This window comes from Alternaria ethzedia, assembly GCF_023757985.1.
Source record: "Alternaria ethzedia strain BMP 0044 chromosome Unknown scaffold_8, whole genome shotgun sequence".
In the NCBI taxonomy this organism is placed as follows: Eukaryota; Fungi; Ascomycota; class Dothideomycetes; order Pleosporales; family Pleosporaceae; genus Alternaria; species Alternaria ethzedia.
This window is the reverse complement of record NW_026056201.1, coordinates 582,168-604,782: the sequence shown is the minus strand read 5'-3', so window position 1 is coordinate 604,782 and position 22,615 is coordinate 582,168. Positions and strand designations below refer to the sequence as shown.

At 53.3% G+C, this 22,615-nt stretch overlaps 9 protein-coding genes across 9 annotated transcripts; 4 read left to right on the top strand and 5 right to left on the bottom strand.

Moving 5' to 3' along the window:
- Window positions 1-3,286: 3,286 nt before the first annotated feature.
- J4E87_004411 (uncharacterized protein) lies at window positions 3,287-5,445 on the top strand (the record flags this gene model as incomplete). Its single annotated transcript, XM_049376032.1, has 5 exons — window positions 3,287-3,648; window positions 3,697-4,131; window positions 4,181-4,443; window positions 4,493-5,056; window positions 5,108-5,445. 5 exons carry the CDS (start codon window positions 3,287-3,289, stop codon window positions 5,443-5,445), a joined length of 1,962 nt encoding a protein of 653 aa, XP_049234241.1.
- Window positions 5,446-7,109: 1,664 nt separating this feature from the next.
- On the top strand, window positions 7,110-8,141 carry J4E87_004410 (uncharacterized protein; the record flags this gene model as incomplete). The annotated part of the gene is made up of 2 exons (XM_049376031.1): window positions 7,110-7,271; window positions 7,365-8,141. The coding sequence occupies 2 exons, from the start codon at window positions 7,110-7,112 to the stop codon at window positions 8,139-8,141; spliced, it is 939 nt and encodes a 312-aa protein (XP_049234240.1).
- Window positions 8,142-8,520: 379 nt separating this feature from the next.
- J4E87_004409 (uncharacterized protein) lies at window positions 8,521-9,108 on the bottom strand (the record flags this gene model as incomplete). The annotated part of the gene is made up of 2 exons (XM_049376030.1): window positions 8,521-8,837; window positions 8,883-9,108. 2 exons carry the CDS (start codon window positions 9,106-9,108, stop codon window positions 8,521-8,523), a joined length of 543 nt encoding a protein of 180 aa, XP_049234239.1.
- A 658-nt stretch (window positions 9,109-9,766) lies between these two features.
- Window positions 9,767-11,311, bottom strand: TUB4 (gamma-tubulin; the record flags this gene model as incomplete). Its single annotated transcript, XM_049376029.1, has 4 exons — window positions 9,767-10,156; window positions 10,206-10,595; window positions 10,654-11,248; window positions 11,304-11,311. 4 exons carry the CDS (start codon window positions 11,309-11,311, stop codon window positions 9,767-9,769), a joined length of 1,383 nt encoding a protein of 460 aa, XP_049234238.1.
- Window positions 11,312-11,652: 341 nt separating this feature from the next.
- On the bottom strand, window positions 11,653-12,903 carry J4E87_004407 (uncharacterized protein; the record flags this gene model as incomplete). The annotated part of the gene is made up of 4 exons (XM_049376028.1): window positions 11,653-12,219; window positions 12,268-12,447; window positions 12,495-12,682; window positions 12,735-12,903. The coding sequence occupies 4 exons, from the start codon at window positions 12,901-12,903 to the stop codon at window positions 11,653-11,655; spliced, it is 1,104 nt and encodes a 367-aa protein (XP_049234237.1).
- Window positions 12,904-14,857: 1,954 nt separating this feature from the next.
- Window positions 14,858-16,882, top strand: J4E87_004406 (uncharacterized protein; the record flags this gene model as incomplete). Its single annotated transcript, XM_049376027.1, has 2 exons — window positions 14,858-15,435; window positions 15,499-16,882. The coding sequence occupies 2 exons, from the start codon at window positions 14,858-14,860 to the stop codon at window positions 16,880-16,882; spliced, it is 1,962 nt and encodes a 653-aa protein (XP_049234236.1).
- A 398-nt stretch (window positions 16,883-17,280) lies between these two features.
- Window positions 17,281-18,338, bottom strand: J4E87_004405 (uncharacterized protein; the record flags this gene model as incomplete). The annotated part of the gene is made up of 4 exons (XM_049376026.1): window positions 17,281-17,640; window positions 17,693-17,828; window positions 17,889-18,261; window positions 18,314-18,338. 4 exons carry the CDS (start codon window positions 18,336-18,338, stop codon window positions 17,281-17,283), a joined length of 894 nt encoding a protein of 297 aa, XP_049234235.1.
- Window positions 18,339-18,604: 266 nt separating this feature from the next.
- On the bottom strand, window positions 18,605-19,552 carry J4E87_004404 (uncharacterized protein; the record flags this gene model as incomplete). The annotated part of the gene is made up of 2 exons (XM_049376025.1): window positions 18,605-19,267; window positions 19,322-19,552. The coding sequence occupies 2 exons, from the start codon at window positions 19,550-19,552 to the stop codon at window positions 18,605-18,607; spliced, it is 894 nt and encodes a 297-aa protein (XP_049234234.1).
- Window positions 19,553-20,082: 530 nt separating this feature from the next.
- SPE3 (putrescine aminopropyltransferase) lies at window positions 20,083-21,176 on the top strand (the record flags this gene model as incomplete). The annotated part of the gene is made up of 4 exons (XM_049376024.1): window positions 20,083-20,113; window positions 20,181-20,361; window positions 20,413-20,801; window positions 20,899-21,176. The coding sequence occupies 4 exons, from the start codon at window positions 20,083-20,085 to the stop codon at window positions 21,174-21,176; spliced, it is 879 nt and encodes a 292-aa protein (XP_049234233.1).
- Between the last annotated feature and the right edge of the window lie 1,439 nt (window positions 21,177-22,615).

Here is a 22,615-nt window from a genome sequence, read left to right as displayed (position 1 = left end):
TGATATAGAAGATGAGTATGAGATGAGTATGAGTATGAGTATGAGAAGATGGGAGTGGGAGAGGTGCTCTGAACGAAATTTAGATGCGAGGGAGGGATGGAACGGTACGCATTTTTTTGCTGGATGTCTACTGTTGTTAGAAGTTGGCTCGACTTTTCCTTTTTCTTTTTTATACTGTATTCTTATACCACTGCATTTGCGTTTTACGACAAGTAGATTGATATCGATGAACAAATCTGTTACGATCATTTTTGTCTGTTGCTGGCTTGTGAGTTACAAATGATGTCTCTCTGGGGTCCTCCTGAACATCCTTTCACCTTGTATCAATCGGCTGTTTGTTGGATACTTGCAGCTTTCCTTGAGTGGCTTCATTCGGTTGCTGGTACCGACGCTCGCCTCAACATCGTGGTAGAGGCGAAGACGAGAGGGCGCATTTGATCCAGACTGGGGCCTGGCCTTGGTTCGAGCTGGTCATCGAAGACGTAGTTTGGTAACCTTGGTGGAGGCAAAACTTGAGGGAAGCTGAAGTCTGCCATTCCGAACGAACTCGCCGATGTTCATACGTCCTTCGTTGCGTTGCTGGTAGCGAGCGTCTCCTCGTCACTTAGGTGGAGGCAAAGTCTGAGGGATCACGAGATCTGTAATTTGAGATACACTGTCAGTATTCCTGGTTTCCTTCGCCGACTTGATAGTTCTAGACTCTTATTCAGTGGGAGAGGCGTTGATTCGAGACGGTCGATATGTCGGCTCTAGATCTGCATCCTTTGCCTGCGCAGTATCTTGCAGTGAGAGGCGTTATCTGGACGCCGACCATATTGTGGTTCTGGACTCGTTTTCTTGTTTGCGCAGTATCTGGGTGCTGAAGGGTCGACCCACCGGGTAAGCTAAGCGCTCTTTGCGCCATGTACGTACACCTACATTGGCAGCTGATTCATGGAGCCATCCGGATAACAGCGCAAGCGGAGATTTCCATCCAACGTGGTGTGCCATAATCGTGGTAGGAGGCACCTCGAGATGCAATCTAGAGGAGGCTGTGTAGAGATTTGCATTCGCATGCAGAGTGCTCCCACTGCAGTGGATCAGGAGTCTTTTGAAATGTCTCGAGATGTAATCGATGTGTGTGTTCAGTGGTAGCGAAAGGAGCTGCACCCTGAGTGTGTCTCGTGGCACCACTTACTCCACGGGAGAAATCATCGGTATCTGTGTTTCTCCTCGGTCGACGGGACCTAACCCACACCCTCACTTCGGTAGACACGCGACAGCTCCAGGAACGGCGAGGTAGTGGCCCAGAACTGAGGGAAAAGCAAGCGGTACCGTTCCCTACATTGTGCCATGTGGGTTCGATCGAGGCTCCGAGTTCCGTTACTCCGCCTCGAAAAAGCAAACAAAAGAACGTGGCTAGACAACGTCACGAGAAAATCTCCGGAGTCTGGAGTTGTCGCAGCTTGCAAGGTACATGCAAGTCCTACGATACGACTTCTGTTTGCGGACTTGGACGCAAAACCCGACCGAGTGTCTTCACCACACGGGCTGTGCTTAATCTAATGCAGACAGGATGGATACATCCTGTTCCGAGAATCCTCCCCGGCATCCCCGCCCTGCTCCGCCTTTGCAATTGTATGCGCTGCTGGCTGTTGGTACGCGATATGCGGTAGATAGCGACTTCACACGCTCATTGGCCATGGGTAGGATGAGGTTACTTGGTGTAGCTGATCTGCAAGTCCGTTGCGATCTGCGCTGCATCTGTCTTCCGCGGAGCTGGTGGAGGTGGACGCTCGACTTACCTATGAAGGCGAAGTGGCTTGCGGAGAGACCCTGAGCTAGAAGGTATGGAAGAAAGGAAGGAGTGTGTGTGGGGATGGTGAGTCTCGCCAGGACCAGGGGAACCATGTGCGCGCTTGGAGTCGGTGAAGTGGAATGAGCTGTTTTGGACAGCGAGACGAGTGTTGTGAGCTGGTTATGATAGCGAGGCAGCTTTGCCGTTCCGAGCAAGCGGCTGGCGCACAGCGTGCATGTGTTGGACGATCATTGGGAATTGCAGGAGGCCAAGGCAGAGCTATGAGCGTCGGTAGTCCACGTGTGAAGGTGCTAGAGTCAGTAAATCCCGCTGTCGTTCATTGCTTTTGAGGCGGAATCAGGCGGCAGCCACAGACGCATTGTCATGGCACACAACCCTCCTCACGTCGCATTCGCTTCGATGTGGCGCAACGAGTGCAATGCCGGAGTCGAATGCCTGGCAAAGTGGCTTCGTACGAACTCTAAACGCGAACTTGAGCCGTCGACACCGGATGGGTAGCGCCCGCCCACGGAGTGAAGCTACTGGGACGTTCGTGCCTGCTAGGCCCGATCTGGGCAAGGGGTGTCATCCAAGATGAGGATCAGGTACGACTGCATTGACTCGACCCACCAAACACGTTTGAGGGCTGGCAGAGCGAGGTGGTTGATGGTGAAGAGCAGCGGCGGAGAGAAGGGCCGCGGTGGCTGGCTCCCCAGCTAGGCGTGGCAAAACGGCTGCGCCACGGTGATCACAAAAGCTTGAGTGCCCAACAGATGGACTGTTTGGGTGACAGTGTAAGAGATGCGTTCACTCAACATGACATGGCGGCAGGCCATGCAAGTAGTGCAGTGCTCAGACAGCATTACGCAAAACACTAGGTCCGCATGGGCTTAGGCGCGAAAGTGGGTCCCGATGAAAATCGCGTGCGTCTCGACATGCATTCCTTCCACACAGACAACAAAGCCTGTTAGCCTCATTGCGCACGAGCGTCGTCTAGCATGGCACATTATTAAGAGAAACATTTAGCACAGGGCGAGAAGCCAAGGGACGCTGAGAAAAAACTTTGAGACGTGCTTGCTGAGAAAAGGATCACCATCGGTCCTTTACTCGGTCCCATTCCCCCGCCATCCGATTCGCACCGCTGCAACAGGCCCTGATGACGACGTAGGTGCTAATCGCGAGTGTGGTTCTTCAGTTCATGGCGAAGTTCCTACCTTACACCTTCTTATATGCCTTTTTTCGCCGATTGAGACGCGGAATACTATAGTAGTCTATGCTTGCCGCTCGCCAACTCCCTGTGGATACCTACTAGATGAATCAGGCCAGCATGACCACTCCGCGACGGAAGGCATGTGTCGAGTGCCGACAGCAAAAGGTACTTCCCCACCTCAATGCATCGCGACAACGTCCGCAATGGCGAAGATGGTTTACTGATCATTTCTTTGGCAGATCCGATGTGATGTCGAGCAGCACAAGGTACCGCATGACCCATGCGGCCGCTGCAAGAAGATGGGCCTCGAATGCCGCATTCTTCCCACGTCGACCAGGAACCTGCGCCAAACAAAGGCTGAGATGCGACGCGAATTGGAAGAGTTGCGATGGAATATGAGGCAGGGGCAGAATCCTGGCGATGCAAACTACCCGCAATCGACAGCATCACCGACCGTCGACATGCAAAACTACGGTCCGCTCGAACACGCTTCGGGCACATATTCTGATCCTTCCGGAAGGACAGATGCATCAGATTCCATGTCACCAGCTTTCGACTCGCGGCCACCGACGCGAAAAGGTTCCGATCATCACGGCACGGTACCGCGTGTGATTGATGGCTACCTGCTCGATTCAAAGAGAATCGACGATTGCTTCACCATGTACGTTGACTCAGAATGTCGTTCTTATCTATGCTAACATGACTGCAGTTACTTCACCCAATACCATCCACTGTTTCCTATCTTGGACCCTTCAATAGGGCCGAATGACTATTATGACCAATCGCCGTTCTTGTTTTGGACTATCGTGGTCACGGGATCGCGGCGGTACTCTGAACATGAAGTCCTAGAAAGGACGAGCCAGCCCATCACCCAGCTCGCGTTCTCTTCAATGGCGCTACGCACCTCACAAGTTCCGATCATCCAAGGTCTACTGATTCTGTGCACATGGCGACTACCCACCAACTCAATGTACAAAGATACGACACACCTCATGTGTGGATCGGCAGTACATCTAGCAACACAGATTGGTCTGCACATAGCAGGTGTTGGCCAGGATTTTGCTAGGACGCCGCTTGAGAAGGACCAGTCGCTCAAGGTGCAACGTGCCAGGCTCTGGCTGTGTTGCGTCATCGTTTCGATAAGGTGAGGTCACAAAAGAAGTAACACTGTGACATACGCTAACCGTATCTAGAACGAGCTGTGTTGAAGGTATACCACCTCTTGCTGAGTCATTCTTCGATGGCGATGAACAAGACCGTGAAGACATGGTTCCATACCTCCCGTCTGACCTGCAATTCCTGCACAAAGTCTACATCATCCTTATGCGTGCCATGGTTGCCATGGGCAAGACCAACTTACAGTCCATTCATTGTGATGTCCGTGTATTACGATCATTGATTGGCATATTCGACTCGCAACTCCTCAGCTTGGCCCCATCTTCTCCAAGTGAACTCGGTAAGTCTGACCCGGCTCTTTCAAAACTTGACTTGAGCTAACGAAATAGATACCCTGCAACTCAGCTGTGCACGTATTCACGTAATGGCGTTCCATTTCTTCGCCCACCCCACGAACCCTGGACCCGATGCCGAGGGTCTGTCACGATTCTACTCCCTTTGCATCTCAGTTATCCAATCCGCTTCGACGATGCAGACGACACAAAAGATCTTCTTACCCTCCGTCTCACAATCATTCATTGACCGAACTATTACTCTGGCTGGGTTTACCATTCTTAGACTCGTTCGAAGTCCGCTTGCTCAACATCTGGATGTACTTGCGGGCGAGCGAGCTTTCTCACAAGCGTATGATTTCCTTAAGAACGTTTCTTTACAACCAGGAGATATCCATTTCCGAACTGCGCACATCATGAAGGATTTGTGGGGTAGCGACAAAGTGTTCCGTAAGAAGGATGGCCGTGTGGAATCGCTATATCTGAGGCTGAGGACGCGATTGAGCATGAGCATTAGTTACGACATGTTCTGGTACTGGCGAGAAGAGTTCAGCAACATGAAGAATCCGTACGGCGACGAAGTAACTCTTTCGCACGAGAACGTCCAGCAGAACCCACCTCGTAAGCATCTTACGTCAAGTCTGACGGACTCTTAACTAACAAACATGTCAGAATACCCATCCCAACAACAACAACACCCACAGCAGCACCAGCAGCAACTTCCGGATCCTTCGATCAGACAGCAACAACAACTCCCAGTGACCAAATTCGACCCCAGCTTGGTGAATCCTCAGATGCAACAGGACCCGTCCGTAATGAGCTTCGATGCCTGGGAAGGTCCAGACTATGGAGTGCCGCCAATGCTTGATCAATTTCCCGATTACGACTGGGCGGCCGGATTTGAGTTCTCGAATGCGGAAATGCCCAATGTGCCGGTTGGCCCCATGAATCCAATGATGACAGCACCAGGGCCTGGAGGCGCACCGAATATGGGATACACCTACGGTTAGACGTTGTAGGGTCCGCGTGAGGGAATGAATCGGACGCGATGGAAGAGTAATAATAGCGGTTTCTCGCCTGGTGCGGGAGTTGAAGCGTTCAGATACCGTATACCTACTCAGATACGCAATGCCATGGAATATACTTTACCCCGATCGTCCATTGCAGACGCCACATATGGTCTACGAAGACCTCCCAAACGTAGACATCTGGATTCGGGATCGCGATCGCGGGATCGGTAACACCGCTAGACGATAGTCCAGGAACGGATCGCGGTGGCGCAAATTTTTCGATCGCTTCGATGCACGCTGCATCTTCCTGGGAACAGGCGCGACGCCAGAGAGCTGGGGTGGTGTGCCCGTCTGACCGAACGAACTCCGAACGCGATGGAGATGGATTACCAAGGCGTATATGATAACAAAGGGTCTTCGCTTTCCAGTGGGGACAATCTGACAGGTACAAGACGGACCTTGCAGCAAAAAGCAAAACGTGGGTGCGATCACCTGTAGTGCCTTCATCGCGCAGCCTGACCCTGATGGGCCACTAGCGGCGCCTTGTGCACCACAATCTAAAGGCGTGTACCCAGGTGGAGGAAAGAGGAACCGACACAAAACACCAAAGAAACCGCCATGCCGGCCGCCAGCTCACTTTAAATCCCAGTCTACCCCTCTCACCAACCCCCCATGCGCTCGCTCGCCTACCCAGGAGACTTCGGCATCGGCCAGCATACCCAACGGGGCATTCCATCCTTCAAATCCTCTCTCATACGATATCGCCTCCCGCCTCCAACGCGCCGACCATGGACATCGGCGAAACTGAATTTCGCAGTCTTGTCTGACCAGTGAGAAGGGACAAGCATGGCGCTCCTACCGGTCAAACTGCCGGCGAACATCGGCACCACACTACGTCAGCAGCAGGAACAAGGGCTTTGTTGCGGGGGTGGTCACCACCACGGCTGCGGCTTTTCGCTTGGTGTTTTGCGCGTCGTCTCGAGGGGTGTGGATATGACGTTTGTGGGTTGTGCACTTTTCACTATTTTGCATGTTATAGGGTTGGTTGAATGTTCATCCGAGAAAATGTCTTCGCTTTCGCCATCGCAAAAAAGAAGATCTTTGATCAAAACTGATGGCTACGGAGTACTTGGCCGAGAAAGACGGGGGGAGGGCATACCCGGGTCTGCCTATCTGCGGCGTAGCCTCGTTCTCAACTGAAAAGAAGTGGTGTGGTTACTATCTTATTACCCTTTCATGCTTATTTCGAGATTAGCTATTAGATTTTCTATATAAAGGTTGTAGGAGTTAGGTCCGGTTGGTTGGCAATGATTAGATACTGTTCCCAAATCCGCGGTCGCTTTTCGGGTTGACAGCATCCTAGTTCGCAGGACGGGTACGTAAGGCCATCGCTTCCGCATCTGGTCGACTATTCGTGGGTAGCCCAGCCTTACTTGTTGCGGCCCGCCACAGTGTATGTGCAAGACGCCGAGTCTCAGCGGGCTAAAGTCAGGCTGTCGGGTGTACCTTCTTGCTCGTTTTGATGCCTGACGAGGACACTATACCCCTTGAACAGATTGCATTTGCTGCTTTTGGTATTAAGAAAGAGTTGGTTGCGCGTGCACAGTAAAGAGTCGGGTTATCGTTGTTATCGGCATTATCAAAGCGAAAGAAGAGAAGGCAATATGGGATCCAGCAAAGCAGGACAAACAGAAAGGAAGATGACGGCCGTCGAGAAACTGCGAAGCATGCTCGCGGATCCAAACAAGTTCCTATCCTGTCCCGGAGTATACGACGGCTTCACAGCGCGGATAGCTCTCCAAGAAGGCGTAGACTGTCTATACATGGTACGTCTCCCCCATCTCCCCATCTCCATATCCACCAACATCCCCCTCACGATATCAGACAACACCAAACCAACCCAACTAACACATGTCCAGACAGGCGCAGGAACAACAATGTCCCGCCTCGGCGCCGCCGACATGGGCATAGCCACCTTCACAGACATGCTCACCAACGCCAGCATGCTCGCCTCGCTCTCGCCGTCGACCCCCCTAATCGCCGACGCAGACACCGGCTACGGCGGGCCCGTCATGGTCGGCCGGACAGTAACCTCGTACATCCGCGCGGGCGTCGCCGGCCTGCACCTCGAAGACCAAATCGTGAGTAAGCGGTGCGGGCACCTCAACGGCAAGCAACTCGTCGACATCGAGGAGTTTGAAGCGCGGATCCGGGCTGCGAGGTTAGCGCGGGAGGCAAGTGGCGGCGACATCGTCATCATCGCTCGAACGGACGCGTTGCAGGGTTTCGGGTACGAAGAAGCACTACGCCGTCTCCGTGCGGCAGTCGCTCAAGGCGCAGACATGGCGTTCCTGGAAGGCGTGACGACAGCCTCAGACGCGCAGCGCATATGCTCCGATCTTTCTCCCACGCCTTGTCTCTTCAACAGCGTCCCCGGTGGCGTATCCCCTGATTTCTCGGTCGAAGAATGCAAGACCATGGGGTATAAACTTGCTATTTTCCCGCTGCTGGCGTGCGAGGTTGTGTATCCTGCGGTTAGGAGGGCGGTGCAGCAGATGAAGGCGGGGCATGTGGAGAGTGTGGAGGGGGATGGGAAGAGGTATGGGCCAAGGGAGTTGTTTCAGGTTTGTGGGTTGGATGAGTTGATTGAGTTTGATGTTAAGGCTGGGGGGTTGGGTTATAAGGATGGGGCGTGAGGGGGATGATTGTTCAGTGAAGATGGAGAGAAGTGAGGCTTGGAGAGGCGTTGTTCTTGCGTTGGAAGGAGGTGGGAAATGTGCTGTATACCACTCATCGTTTTGCATTCTGGTTTAGTTTCGAAGAACGTTCATTCCTGTTCAAACATGACTTTCATGGTGATCTCATGACTCCCTCCAAGCTACTGCACGACCAATCTTTATAAAACCACACATGTCCACAATCTCCAACACCGCCCTATATTCCTCAACACCTCATACAAAAAAGACTGAACAGGTCTAGAGCCTACATCAACGCTAGGCCATCTATCTTGTACGCTTACATGTTAATGTAAACTACAAACCTGTTCCGTTTTCTTTTTCTTGGTCAACATGAAGCCTAGATACCCCACCTCCTCCCAATCCTCTCAAACACACACCTCAAATCCTCAATCTCCCTCCTAATCTTCTCCAGCTCCTCAAAAGACTTCCCCTCTACCTGGCCCCTCCTCAGCTCAAACGTGAGCCTTGCAATCTCCTGGATAATGGCAAGCGTGTTGTTGTAGTATGTATCCACATCGTGAGTAGCCGCCTCCATCTGCCCAAACGCCTTCCTGAAATTCTCGATCTCGTGCTTGTTGGCAGACGGCATTGTATGCCGGGCTGACATATTTGGTGGTGCGTGCGTGACGGAGATACGAAGGGTGGGGATTGTGTCTGTTGTAGTGGTAGTAGGCTGAGTGGGTGAAGGAGGAGTAGGACGGGTAGGCGTAGTGCTTGGTGCCGAGTCCGCGGTGGATCTCGGTTTTAGATCCGATGATGCTCGTAGACGGGCGTGGTAGTGTTCGGAGATGGGTAGGTCGGCATCGTGATCGCCTTGCTTGGGACCGCAGAAGTAAAGGGTGCGGGTTTGTGTGGACAGGGCGAAGATGGCTAGGGGGCCAACGACTCTGGAGTTGGTGATGGAGCGGATGCTCAACGCGAACATTTTGGGGGGAAAGTTTTGGTGTCTTGGGCTGTTCCTACGGGGTGTTGTGTATTTCTGTGGTTGGTTGATTTGGTAGTGAGTGTAGTCGTAGGCGAGTAGGCACAGCTGACTTACTACGACGTATTTTATGCGGAGAGGACTGCGTACACTTTATACGTATAGAAGTGAAGCCTTGCTGTTCACTTGTGGAATCCAACGCACTGACCTGTGGTTGTTTCCATTGAAGTGATTTGGGTCAGCAATAGAGATGCAAGAGAATGACAACACCACAGCTTTCCAGTCACGGTACCACGGTGAATCTGCTACATGCCTACAACCATACAGTCAGCGGATTGATTTCTTGAATGAGCGATCCGTGGTAGACCTCGATGGATCGATTATCTTGCGCTCGCTACCATACAAACTCCTGACGTTCTCTTCAAAGAAGTCTGCCCTTACAGAACTAGCAAGAGCCGTGATATCTCCCACCATGATGACCACAGTCGCTACGACGATTCGAAGAATGTGGAAGACTATAAACTCCAGAACCACGGTAGGTCTGTAGCCTACGTTGCATGTCCGCCAACGCCGCGAAATAGACTTGAAAGTCGGGTACCCTTGACTCCACTGCACCATCCAATGACGCCGATGCCAAATCCAATAATTGCTCAGGTGACTTCTAGCCGACTCTCTTGTCAGCTTCCTCATCTGCAGGCGGCGCCGTCTCTTTGGTCAAGTAGTCGGCATCCTCAGCCTCTTCGTATTCTGCAATCAGACCCTGAACGACTTCCTTAGCTTCGTCGAACTCGCCGAGACCATCCTTGAAGGGCACTTCACGCTTGTAGCTTTCAAGGAAGGCGTTGCGTTTACGCAGGGTGGAGTATTGTGCGACTATGCGCTTGAAGAGCGTGGCGATACCCGTGTGATTTGCAAGCATGAGTCCGGAGACGCGGTGCGAGGAGGTCACGTAGGGCGACTTCTTGGTCAGCGCGACTTGAATGGAAGCGGGGCCCCAGGGTATAAAGGTAGCGAGACGTCGTTCGCGAATGCGCATGAGCGATTTGTGTACCTGAATAGTCAGTGAGCTGGATTCAAGCTGCCAATAGGAAGAGACATACATCTGAGGGATCCGCTTCTCCCTGGATGATGTTCAGGATAGACATGTAGCAGCTCTTCTTGGTGGGGTTGGTGGAGACCATGCGGTTCTTAGGCTGCAACAGTCGTCTCATGACGTCCAAGACGGTTGTCTTGCGAACCGTCTTGGCCTGCTCTACGTTCTCGCCAGAGAAGGGGGTGTATGAAGTCATGAGGAAGTGACAGCGCGGTGTGGGAATGAGCGATGCGACGATTCCAACGAGATCGTTGTGCATGTATCCGGGGTAGCGAAGGGTCGTGGTACTGGCAGACATGACGGTGGACACCAGCTGGTTGGTCTGCTCGAACGACGGGTTCATAACGTGCAGTCGGTCTGCAGCGATTCTAGTCAAGGCTCCGTTGTCGAGGACAACCTGGGAGGTCAGTATGAATATATGCAAGTACACTGGGCAAGTACACTGGGCAGCTTACCACGGAGTCTGCATTCTGCGTCAGCCGTCTCATGCTCAGCAGACTGTTGTATGGCTGGACCACTATGTCGCCGTCCTGCGTGTTGGGGAAGACACTGTAGGTCTGGATGAGCTTCTTGGGGAACCTGTCGTTGAGGCGTTCGAGCATGTAGGAGCCAAGACCCGATCCTGTGCCGCCAGCGATGGAGTGCAGCATCATGAAGCCCTCGAGCGAGTCAGAGCCGTCTGCCTCGCGATCAATCATGTCCAGGATGTCCTCGTGCACCTGCTCGCCCATACTGTAGCCCATGCCCCAGTTGTTGCCGGCGCCGGTGCCATCCTTGTGTATGTAGAAGTTTTCGGGGTTGTAGATGTTCTTGTAGGCGCTCGACTGGATCGAGTGCAGCACTCTGGGCTCGAGATCTAAAAGAATGGCGCGGGGGATGTAGCGGGTGTCGTCGGACTGGTAGAAGAATACGTCTTTGCGGTCGCCGCCCTCGGTCGCGAAGTCCTCGAGGTTGCCGTCGCGGTTGATGCCGTGTTCCTGGCACAGCTGCTGCCAGAACTGCTGCCCGACGCTGTTGCCGCACTGGCCCGCCTGCAGTGTTATTATTTCTCTGATTCCGATTAGCTACACCATGTGACCGCAGTCTGAGATATACGCGCGCATACCTAGGCATGGTGGTGGTGGTCAGCGACGTGGTGGGATGCGAACGCGCTCTGGGCGGGGTGCACGCGTCGGGTCGCCAAATGTTTGGACCCTGCCGTCATAGCTCCCCACGCAATACCACCCAACACCATGGCCTTCACTCCACGTCAACTAAGAAAAATACTGAACAGGCCTGCAGCCTACATCGACGTGAAAACCTACAAGATAGGTGACCTAGCGTCGATGTAGGCTCTAGACCTGTTCGGCTTTTTTCTTGCATAAGGTGACTCCACCATGCCAATCCAGATACTCGCCACTCTCACGACGGCACTATATCTTCTGAATGTTGTTCTTGATATTCGCGTACTTAGTCTATTGCTCCTCCTCTTCTTCCCTTATCCTGACTAACGACTTGCCCTGGAACCCAAAATAACACTGGAACAAGAAGGTATAGATCATGCAGAAGAAGTTGTACCGAAGCACATCCAGCCACATCAATATCGTCACGCCATCCTTGGTCCCCTCGTGCCATGACCTCCGAATCTCCAGAAATAGCTTCGGATCGTCCGTCACCACGCCGTCGAGGCCCTGCCGTATGTCCCAACGCATCCGGCTCTCCGAGTTCACCGTCCATCCGTACACGGGCCGACCGTCGCTCTGAGCTCGCCGTATGAACATCCTGCCCCATGGCGTCATCAGAATGGCCTGGGCCATATTGGACGAGACATTCGGCACACTGAAGAAATGTGACGCAATGAGTGTTGAGAAGCCAATATGCGAAATCGAGAAGCCGGGCAGATATCGCGAACACAGCGGAAGAAACTTGGCTGCCCAGCACCCAAGCACAATGCGCTTACTCCACGGTCTGGAGGGAGAAGCAGGTACGCTGTTGATTGTTTCACCAATCAAGCGCATCACATCGTCCGCATCGTTATCGAGCTGTATCGCGTCAGCAAGTGCTTGTACAACTCGGCTAGTACAACATACCTTGATATCGAGCAAGACCCAAATGTCTTCCAATCCAGGTTGCGCAAGATATTCGAGCAAATCAATAAGACGAGGCATCGGCTCATGAGGTGCTTGCAGCGTTCTCAGCTTGCTTATAAACTCATAGTCGCAATCTATAACTTTTTCGGGCCTGCCAAAGCATCTTCTCAGGTTTCTGTCCTACAGAATAGTCAGTATACGATCGGGGTAAGTTTTGATTAACTCACATGCGACAATACGACTACACCATCTTTCGTCAGATGTATGTCTGTCTCAAGAGCATCTGCGCCCGCCTCGACTGCTCCTCTTAACGAGGCCATAGTGTTCTCGGGGTGCTTAGCCATGTACCCTCGATGGGCAATAGCCTGCGGTAGCCGCCTGCCTGACACATCTTTACGCGCAAACGCAAACGTAGCTATCCAGCTGGTCAATTTACATTCGCCACCAGAACTCAGTAGGGTTCCTACCTGCGGGGAACTTGGTCTTCGGGCCGAGTAGTGGCTGCTCTACAATCTTGTCGAGCTGCTTCGTGAGGCTCTCAAACACCGGCGGTACTCCTACAACCATCTTTTTCTTCTCGAGCAATGGTGTTTGCACGTCGAACGCGCTGTCGGTGTCTACCCTAACCTCAGACATGACGATGTGCTTCTAGCGTGGCGGTTCCGAAAGCGGACGGAGCGGAGACTTCGGGGTAGCGTGGTATTCGGGGAATGTACAGCGAAGGACAACGACGAACGAACGTATGCGCAACTTCAACGTAAGGACAAAAGATACAGATCTATAACGGCAAACAAACACACAATCTCCCTCTCCACACATCCACCCGCAAGGCAAATTTGCGGCGCGGGATCTCTACGACCCATTCCCTACGTTCGGCCGCCGAACGCGCCCTCTCTGGCCGCAACACACAGCAAAAATGCGCCGTGCAGCAGGACCCATCATCCCAACCCACACAACCGCACTCCAGGATACCGAATCCGTCCCAGAATCAGCCACCCACATTACCGCAACGGGCATAGGTAGCTGCAAATTGCAGACGGATGGAGACACAGCCTGTCCCGCATTGGCTGGCAAGCCAGGCTAAGCTTCGTTCCAAGATGGAGCTGTCGAGCTCCGGATGTATCAGCTCCCGGGCGCCACTAACAGTTGGAGTTGCAGGTATGCAACCCCCCTTGTCTCAGCAAGTTGCGTGTCAGATAACGCGATTGTATGATGTGTTATTAGTAGAAGTGGGATTATCCCTTCCTACGCGCTCTTTATGCGTCTTTCAAGCGCCCGGAGAAATGGTCTTTTCGGACTGCGGTGACAGGCGAAGGTGGTGAAATTCCATCTGATCCGGTGCCGTGGTTGATCTACCGCTAAATGCGCGTGGCGCGTCGATCAGGTCCTGGCTGGCTTGCCTTGCGTGCAGCTGCGCACGCATGCCGCACGGGTTGCTGTCAGGAAGATGACTTTCCCGTATGCACGGCACGTACATAGGATCCTGTTGTATGCAAGGGTTTTGGTAAAAATTGCGCATGCCGTTGACCGCTCGGGCGTGGCGGCGCGAGCATGCGGATGTTCTAAGATTATCTATCTAATCGCTTCACGTGGATCTTGCGTGTCTATTTGGATCCGCCTTTTTTCGCAGACGCGGGGCCGACGCGGTGTTTGTTCGCGCGGTGTGGTGGTGATCTTAGTAGTCTGGCGGCGTGCCTGAGGCTACGTATCTTTGGCGAGGGCGCGGAATTTGGGAATAGGCTGGTAGTAGGTGGCCTTACTGATACCTCTCTGAATGGTCTCAAGGCCTTGTACACTCACTATACTGAAATGAACCGGCATAGTCATGTCTATGAGCATGTACGCCATATAGTGTCGGTGTATCATGTATTGTTCAGGCTAAGATCTTGCTGTCAACTTACCCAGGTACTACTTCCAAAGCCTCACGCGAGCCTCTCAGCTCACAAAGGAACTGATCGTCAGAGTTTGTCAAGTCTATCTAGTCCCCAGAGTCGACTGCAATGGTAGCCATCGAAGTGTGTACTCCTCGTGCTGGATGAGGAGCATCTCGCGCGTACGACTATGGAGCGCAGGCTGTTTGACCGTGTTCGTATCGAGCCCTCCAATTCAAGAGACGATTCACTTCCATCGCCAGCTTGGAACTGTTGGACTAAACTGATTACAGATACAAGAAGAGTGTGGGGGCGAAGATACCCTTCAGCCTTGCGCGATATCTAATCCGTACCCGGGTGGCTCGTGCACCAGGGTCCTTCACAGTCACTGTGGGGTAAACATCACTATAGCATCATCTATCAACTTCACCACAACCCAACGGAAAAATACTAGGTACATCGAGTCTTAACAACTGTGGCTTCATACGCTCTCTCATTCAATGATCCTTCTATGCTGGTAAGGCTGAACGCAGGCAGTTCTTGGTATTGCACCTGTTTGTGACATCACACCACTTGCGCCCGTCAGCACTTGAGCATTCCTACGCAAACAGCTAGCCGACACCAAGATTTTGACCTAGTTTAAAGACCGGCCTTCCAGAAACCCGGGTTTAGAAGCAATGACCAACCCCTAGCATACCGCAAGCTCCGCGGCGACCATAATGTCTTCGCTACTAGAGTACCGACCTCTAGCGGAGAAAGAGTTTCGGCTGCTAATCCTCATCCCTGCCGTATCAATAACCGCCCCACTGCGGGTGCACGTCTTCCACGACAACGTAGAACACCCAGAAGCATCCTACGCAGCGCTTTCGTATACGTGGGCGTCCAAGCTAGAAGGCAACGACGACAACGATGATTTGCTCGAATCCGTGGATGTGGATGGACACGAGACGTTCCTCCACCAGAACCTAGCCAAAGCACTGCGGTCTATCCGTCTCGAAGTCCCGCAGTGTATCTGGGCGGATGCCCTGTGTATAGACCAGAACAACATACCCGAGCGCAACATCCAAGTCACGCTCATGCGGCAAATCTTCTCCAACGCGACGAATGTGTGGGCATGGCTGGGTCCGCCTGCAAAAGGCAGTAACCTGGCCATGGACTTTCTCGCCAACCTAGCTAGTCGTTCTAACGAGGAGGGTATCGGACCGTGGCTTGGAAACGAAGGCATGCATCCGGATACATACCCCACATGGGAAGGCCTACGGGCCCTAATGGCGCGAAACTGGTGGAAAAGAGCATGGTTGGTACTTCCTCTGTACAAACAGCATATGAGCCATTGACTGACTTCGTCCACCCACCTCAGGATAGTACAAGAGTTCGCCCTAGCCAAAGACGTCGTCTTCATCTGCGGCACGCGTCGCCTCTCCGCCGACGCCCTAGAAGCAGCCGACCACCTCATCTTCATGGAATTCACGCCCTCAAAGAACGAGCGCGTCACCGCTCTCACACGAGCCGTAGACATCAACCCGCGCGTGCTCGACCCAGCCAGAAACCTAATGAACCTACGCCGGCGTCTGCAAGAAGGCGAACAGCTTTCCGCCTTGGCCACACTGCAGATGACCCGACTGACCAACGCGACGGACCCGCGGGATCACCTATTTGCCAAGATTGGACTCAGTGGACGCGAATTGATTGAGTTGTGTCCGCCGGATTACGACGCCAAGGCGGAGGACATCTGGTTCACGTTCCTGAAAGAGTTCATCAAGCAGAAGCAAGATCTCTATGTTGTTTGTCTCGCGGGTATGCAACCGAGGGCGTATCATGCGCTCCCTTCTTGGCTCCCGGATTGGGGGCCTTCGAAACCGCAGTATATGCTTACTTCGCTGTACACGGGGAAGCAGTGGCCGTTCTTCGATGCGGCGAGTGGCGCGGCGGCTATTGCGACTATTTCGAGCGACAGGATCGAACCGGGTATCTTTCTGAGGTGTAAAGGAGTCGTCATCGATACGGTAGACGGCGTCGCAGGCGATCCATGGTGGACAGACAGACCGACGTCTCTCCGCCAATCGCGATGCAAGAAGAACGCGTACGGAACACAAATCGCTGCCTTTGGAGCGTTGGTCAGGACGGTGACTGCGAATACGAATCGCATGGGTGCGTGGGGCCCACCTCCTCCTGAATTCAAAACCGTCTTCGCGAAACGGTGGCATGAGCTGAGGGACACGACGGCACCGTATGAAGCTGACAACACTCTCGATCGGCCTCTTCCCTTCTACATGCGAGCGTCAGGTTTCGAGCGCGCGTGGCGCAGTATGCGAAATCTCAAGCTGGATGGCGTCGAGTTACATGAGCATGTTGAGGCTGGTTTGGTAGATGCACAAAATAAAGCGCGGGCGTCGAGTTCCCAAGAAGGCTCTAATGAAACAGAGGGATTTGATTTCTCGGTCTCGGCGCCGTTTCATCCGTTGTGGACTGCGCTTGAGCATAGTGCTGGGCAGGTCTGCTATGAGAGGTTTGTTTACACGACTGAGGGGGGTTATCTTGGGGTTGGGTCTTCTACTGTAGAGCCTGGGGATAAGGTGGCTGTGCTGCTGGGTTGTAAGGTGCCGGTGGTATTGAGACCGCTTGAGAAGGGGTATCAGCTTATTGGTGAGACTTATGTGGATGGTATCATGTATGGCGAGATGACGAAGGGGCTAGGTGAGGGTGCGGCTTTTGTGCCAGTTGAAGATCTCGATCTTTTCTAGGTGTAAATACTCATCGAGTTGTACTTCGTCAATCTTACTTTGTCTGAAATATCAGCGCGTTGAAGACACGACGAGTGCTTCTCTGTTTTTATTATACCGCTTTAACCCATGAAGGTATGAATATAACATGCTTGCAATGTCGTCTATTTTTTCTTACGATATGCCTCATTTTCATCATCGCTATCGGATGCCCACGTACCGGCAGCCTTCAAGTCTTGCACCGTCGGATGCTTAAACATATTCGTGATATTTCGTTCCACAGTCGTGGCATTCCGCTTTTCCTAAGTAGCGCCGTCGAATGTGGTCGCTCCAGGCCTGATATTGGGCTCACGTTCCATAGCATCCACGTCTTGATACGCCACTCCTGTAGACACCAAGTGCGCAAAGGCATCCTCCTCCTATGAAGCAACCTCGAACTTTGGTGTGTACTTTGCGGCGGCACTGGCAAATTCGGCCTTCTTGCTCGCCCAATCTGCGACTGCCCTGTGCTGTGGGGCGGAGGTTTGCAGCTGTGACTTTAGTTGTTCAGTCTCTTCCTTCTTTCCAAGCAATGTGTTGAGGACGATGAGGTTTGCGATTGTGTCGGCCGAGGTGCCGTCGATGGAAATGGCTTGTTGGAGAGCGGCTTCGGCTTCTGGGAGGCGGCCGAGGTGGATTTCCGATACGGCCTGTGCGACGAGCGAGTGTGGGGAGGTGGATTGAGCGGTTGTGGCTAGTTCTTCGAAGACGTAGAATGCGGACTGATACTTCTCGCCGCCCTGAGTGGTGTTAGTGCCATGACATGTGACAATGATGTATTAGGGAACCTACCTCGCGCATGCCAACCCAGCTCTCAGCAATGTTGACTAGCAGACTGTCTTGTGCCCATTTCCGTGCGCGCTGGGCCTCTTTCGCGGCCAGATCTGTGCGGTTTTGTTGGAGGTGAATCTGTACAATGAGTGCTACGCTGTCCAAATGTTAGCCGTGATTGCCCAAAATAGTCCATGCAAAAGGACTGTTAACGTACGCATCCAGACTGCCCTGGTGCTTGCTCAGCACATCAAGCGCAGCCTCCGTCTCGCCCGCCCTCTCCAAGACGATGCCCGCGCAAAGCTGCACTGTCAGGTTCTCCTGTCCATGTTGCTCTGCCAGCTTCTTCGCCTGGTCCACTACGTCTTTGCCCTGCTCACAGTCTGCTAGCAGCTTTACTGCGACCAGATCTGGAGTCTTCTCGGATGCGAGCTCGCTGGAAACGGCTTGTGCTTGGCCCAGCGCGATTTGGCTGCGGAGTTTGAGGACGCGAACGGGCAGCGCATTTGACGCGGAAAAGGACGACGTGTCGAAATCGAGGACTTGCTGGTAGGCGCCGGCATGGAAGGCCGAGTGGATGTTTATGAGCTCTGGATAGGTGTTAGCGGGGCTTGAGCTGGCGTGGCTGGCGATTTGACGAACCTCCTTCGGGCGAGTAGGGGTCCATGATGGGAGTATGTGTGAAGTAGTTTTATTGAGTGAGCGACGGGAAGATTTGGTATCAATGGGCTATGGATTGGAGATGCAATGGTGTTGAAGCCAGATTGAGTTTGGCCTGTCGGCTCGGACCCTGGATGCCGCTCATTGGCTGCTGCTCCGCAATCCCCATGTGGCAGCCACCATCATGTCATCAGATAGAGGGAGATGCATACAAATGTATGTGAACCAATGACTGTATCTATCACACCAAATACTACCCCTAACGGCAAGCCGCTACACCCGACGTACAGTAAAGGTCATGAACCTTGTACCGGCAGGCACAAGCGTCGTCTTCATCCTCTTCGATAGATCTTCTTCACCAAGCACAGCTTCAGCCTTCCATTCCGTTCCAGTTTTCTCCCCGACCTGCTTCCACATGCTCGCCCAGGACTCTGGATTGTGCCAAAAAGCAGTCTGCTCTTTCATGAGGTGTGAGAAGCTGCCGGCTTCGGGCTTGCCACCTTGGCGTCCAACGATGAGACTTCCAGCCACTGGCCTCAACAGTTGGACCACGCGCTTAGCTGCTTTGACCTGACCGTCCCAATCGAACAGGTGGAAGAACGAGGCGGCATTGACCATGTCGATCTTGCCGTCTACCTGTTTCAGCTCCGAGTTGGCGTCGAAAATGTCGGCTTCCATGAACTGTGTCTGCAGAGTCGACTTGTCGAGAAACAGATCATAGCCAAAGCCCCAGAAGTCTGTTTTGACATCGGACGCGTACGTGTTCTCGGAGGGCGCGCCGTTGTGGACCAGCTTGCGGATGTCCTGGCCCATACAACATCCAAGGTCGAGGAACTGCTCCCCGTCCTTGATGCGACTGAGGACTTCCTGGTAGGCCGGGTTCTTCTCGATGGAAAAGTTCAAGAACCCCCAATTTCCCAAGCAAGGATACGGGAACTGCAAGGTCGTCAGTACAGCTCGCTATTGTTATGTATGGCAGACTAGACTCACGACCGAGAATGCTTCATCTCTCACACGTTTGATGTGCGTGATGATGTCCGCTGCTGGCACCCTGCTGTAACTTTCGAACAGATCTCTCGTTTCCGGACTAGGCTCTTCAAGTTGCTTCGTGTACCATGGTAGTAGCTCAGGATCCTTCACATATGCCTTGGTCGCGACAACTTGCTCTACTCTGCTGCGCTCCTCCTGGGCTGGGTCTTGCACTGGGACGACTTCGGTCATGTTTGGGCCGCTTCTGAGTGATACCCAGTGGTAATGAAACTACGTGTTGATCTCATTGCGAGCGTTGCGTCCCGGCTCTTTATGCTCCTCCTACCTGCAGTCTACACCCATTTGCGTGTTAGTATGAACCTTGCAGGCTGACGGCCGCCCTCGTTGTCAGCACTGCTTTAGCCACCCTCTACATCAACTCGGTGTCGCATCCGCGCCGTATGCCCGCGAAAATCACGCAAAGGAGGGACGTGGGATGGCAGCATGAAGTGCAGACGTGAGATGGAGATAATGCTACCCAATATAGATGCCTTGCGGCTGGACCTTCCCGGGATGATGGTGGGGGATGGCGGGGCAGGTACGGCGCGCGCGACCAGTGACGTGCATAGGCCTAGAAAATTGTGCCCAACGCAAACACCAGCAAAAACTCCGCCAACCTGAAGGTCCCCATATATATCCGGCGACAGCTCTGTCAATCTTCTGTTTACTCCCGTAGATCACCTTTACTCTATACTCCTTTTTCTACACACAAATCCTTCAAGATGCCTGCCATTGAACACCCTACCATCAAGGGTAAGTGAAGTCGACTTTTGAAGCAGTCATACAACCACACCCTTTCAATTGCTGACATTCGGTATAGATGGCTGGTTCCGCGAGATCTCCGGCATGTGGCCCGGCCAGGCCATGACCCTCCAGGTCAAGGAGGTTCTTCACCACGAGAAGAGCAAGTACCAGGACGTCCTCATCTTCGAGTCGACCAACTACGGCACCGTCCTCGTCCTCGACAACGTCATCCAATGCACCGAGCGCGATGAGTTCTCGTACGTCACAACCCTATGGCAAGACGCGGACAATGGTTGATAGTAGAACAGATACCAGGAGATGATCACCCACTTGGCCATGAACGCCCACCCCAACCCCGAGAAGGTCTTGGTCATCGGCGGTGGTGACGGTGGTGTCCTCCGTGAGGTCGTCAAGCACGACTGCGTTAAGGAGGCCACCCTCTGCGACATCGACGAGGCTGTCATCCGCCTCTCCAAGCAATACCTCCCCGGCATGTCTGTCGGCTTCGAGCACCCCAAGACCACCACCATCGTCGGCGACGGCTTCAAGTTCCTCGAGGACAAGAAGGGCGAGTTCGACGTCATCATCACCGACTCCAGCGACCCAGAGGGTCCCGCCGAGGCTCTCTTCCAGAAGTCCTACTTCGAGTTGCTCAACGGTGCGCTCCGCGAAGGCGGTGTCATTACCACCCAAGGTTGTAAGCCCTCTCCTAGTCCGCTCAGTTCACGTCCACTTTTCGACCGCCATGCGCCGGAAAGGTGCTGCTTTGGTCAATGGCTAACATTCTTGTATAGCCGAGAACCAATGGCTTCACATGCCCCTCATTGTCAACCTCAAGAAGGCTTGCAAGGAGGTCTTCCCCAACGTCGAGTACGGTTACACCACCATCCCCACCTACCCCTCCGGCCAGATCGGTTTCATGGTCTGCAGCAAGGACGCCAACCGCGACCTCAAGAAGCCCCTTCGCAGCTGGTCTACCGAAGAGGAGGAGCAGCTTTGCAGGTACTACAGCAAGGAGATCCACGAGGCGGCTTTCGTTCTGCCCACCTTTGCTCGCAAGGCTCTCCAATAAGCGTCTGGCTTGTCGAATTTCTTTTCGTTACGACCTCACTAGATACCACGATATGTGATGAATATCAAAAGACTGTAAAGTCATACCCAACGAAACATCGATACTTTCGACTGCATACGCTCAGGCATGATTGTTCTGCTAACTACTAACGTTCTACACCAAGCCGGCGACATGACAGCCACAAGCGCCTGGTTACTTCTTGCGCTTCGGACCGCACCCCACTTGCCAGCGCACAACAATGTGTCCAGCTTCCAGGACATCGGCAGTTGAGGCTCTCGGACGCTTAGTGAGAAATGGTGCCTGGGCAGGCTGTTATCATGCGCGAGTTTCAGCAACCAGCTTGAGTTCTGAGGCAAACACACAGTCGCTGGCCTGTGAGTGGACGGGAACGACACGGAGACGGGCCCTGCAACCATGTCGGTAGCGGTTATGAGCCCACTTCACTCAATTTTCCACGCGACATGTGCCGTACACGCTTGCCACATTTCCATTCCATGTCTTAGCCATGCGTGGCGTATGAGGTCTGTGGGCCATCGGTACTAACGGCAGCAATGTCATGCAGTCCGCAATCGCCCGGTAGACGTGTCAAAGAGGTCTACATTTAGCGAGGAGTGAGCTGTCTCGTCTAAAACTCTCCTGTACCAGATGAAGATTCGAAGCAACCGATTACTGTTGGCTGCGGACTAGGCCACGTTGGGTCGTTTCGTCCTCCAAATGATTTCGCTAGTACAGCCGACAGATGGCATAACTTTTGCGGTGATGCGATTCGTACTGAATCACGATTACAATTCCCCTTGACTGTAGTACCCGCTGTGGCTTTGTAAACGAAGTGTGGATCAAACACGGAGGGTGTCGATATGATCCGATAGCTGAGACCCGTCGGTGAGCGAGCGCTTCTCGACCATGAACCTCAGGGTCATCGAAGGATTCTGTCAATCCAGCGGTGTGGCCATGCTGTGGAGCGTGCCTGCGAAGACAGGATGACAGGAACTTCTGGGCCGTTGTGATCTGTGTCAAGATCGCGGTTTGGGGTGAAGCGTCGTTCTATGTTTGGCAGATGCTCCGGCGTGGACCCACGAGTTTGTGACACGCGAAGTGTCACAACGTTGCCGGCGGGCTAGCCGCTACAGATGGCGGAATCTTTGGTTTGAGGCTGGCGCATGGGATCGTGATGTGGCACTGCTCCATAATGGCGGTGGCAGAGATGTCATTGAGACGGAGAGTGAATATAGTAGGTCTCGCATCGTGCCTAATACCTGCCTCAAGCTGCACCACCTTCTTTCCCCACCTGCGCCTTCGCTCTTTCGGCCACGACATCGTCGTGCACACTTCACGTCTCCCTTTTCTTCTTTTTTGTACAAGGTCGAGCCGGGCTCTTCCTTCAATATAATCTTTACTTCCACGACGGGTTACACGATCACCGTTAGCAGCCATCACAC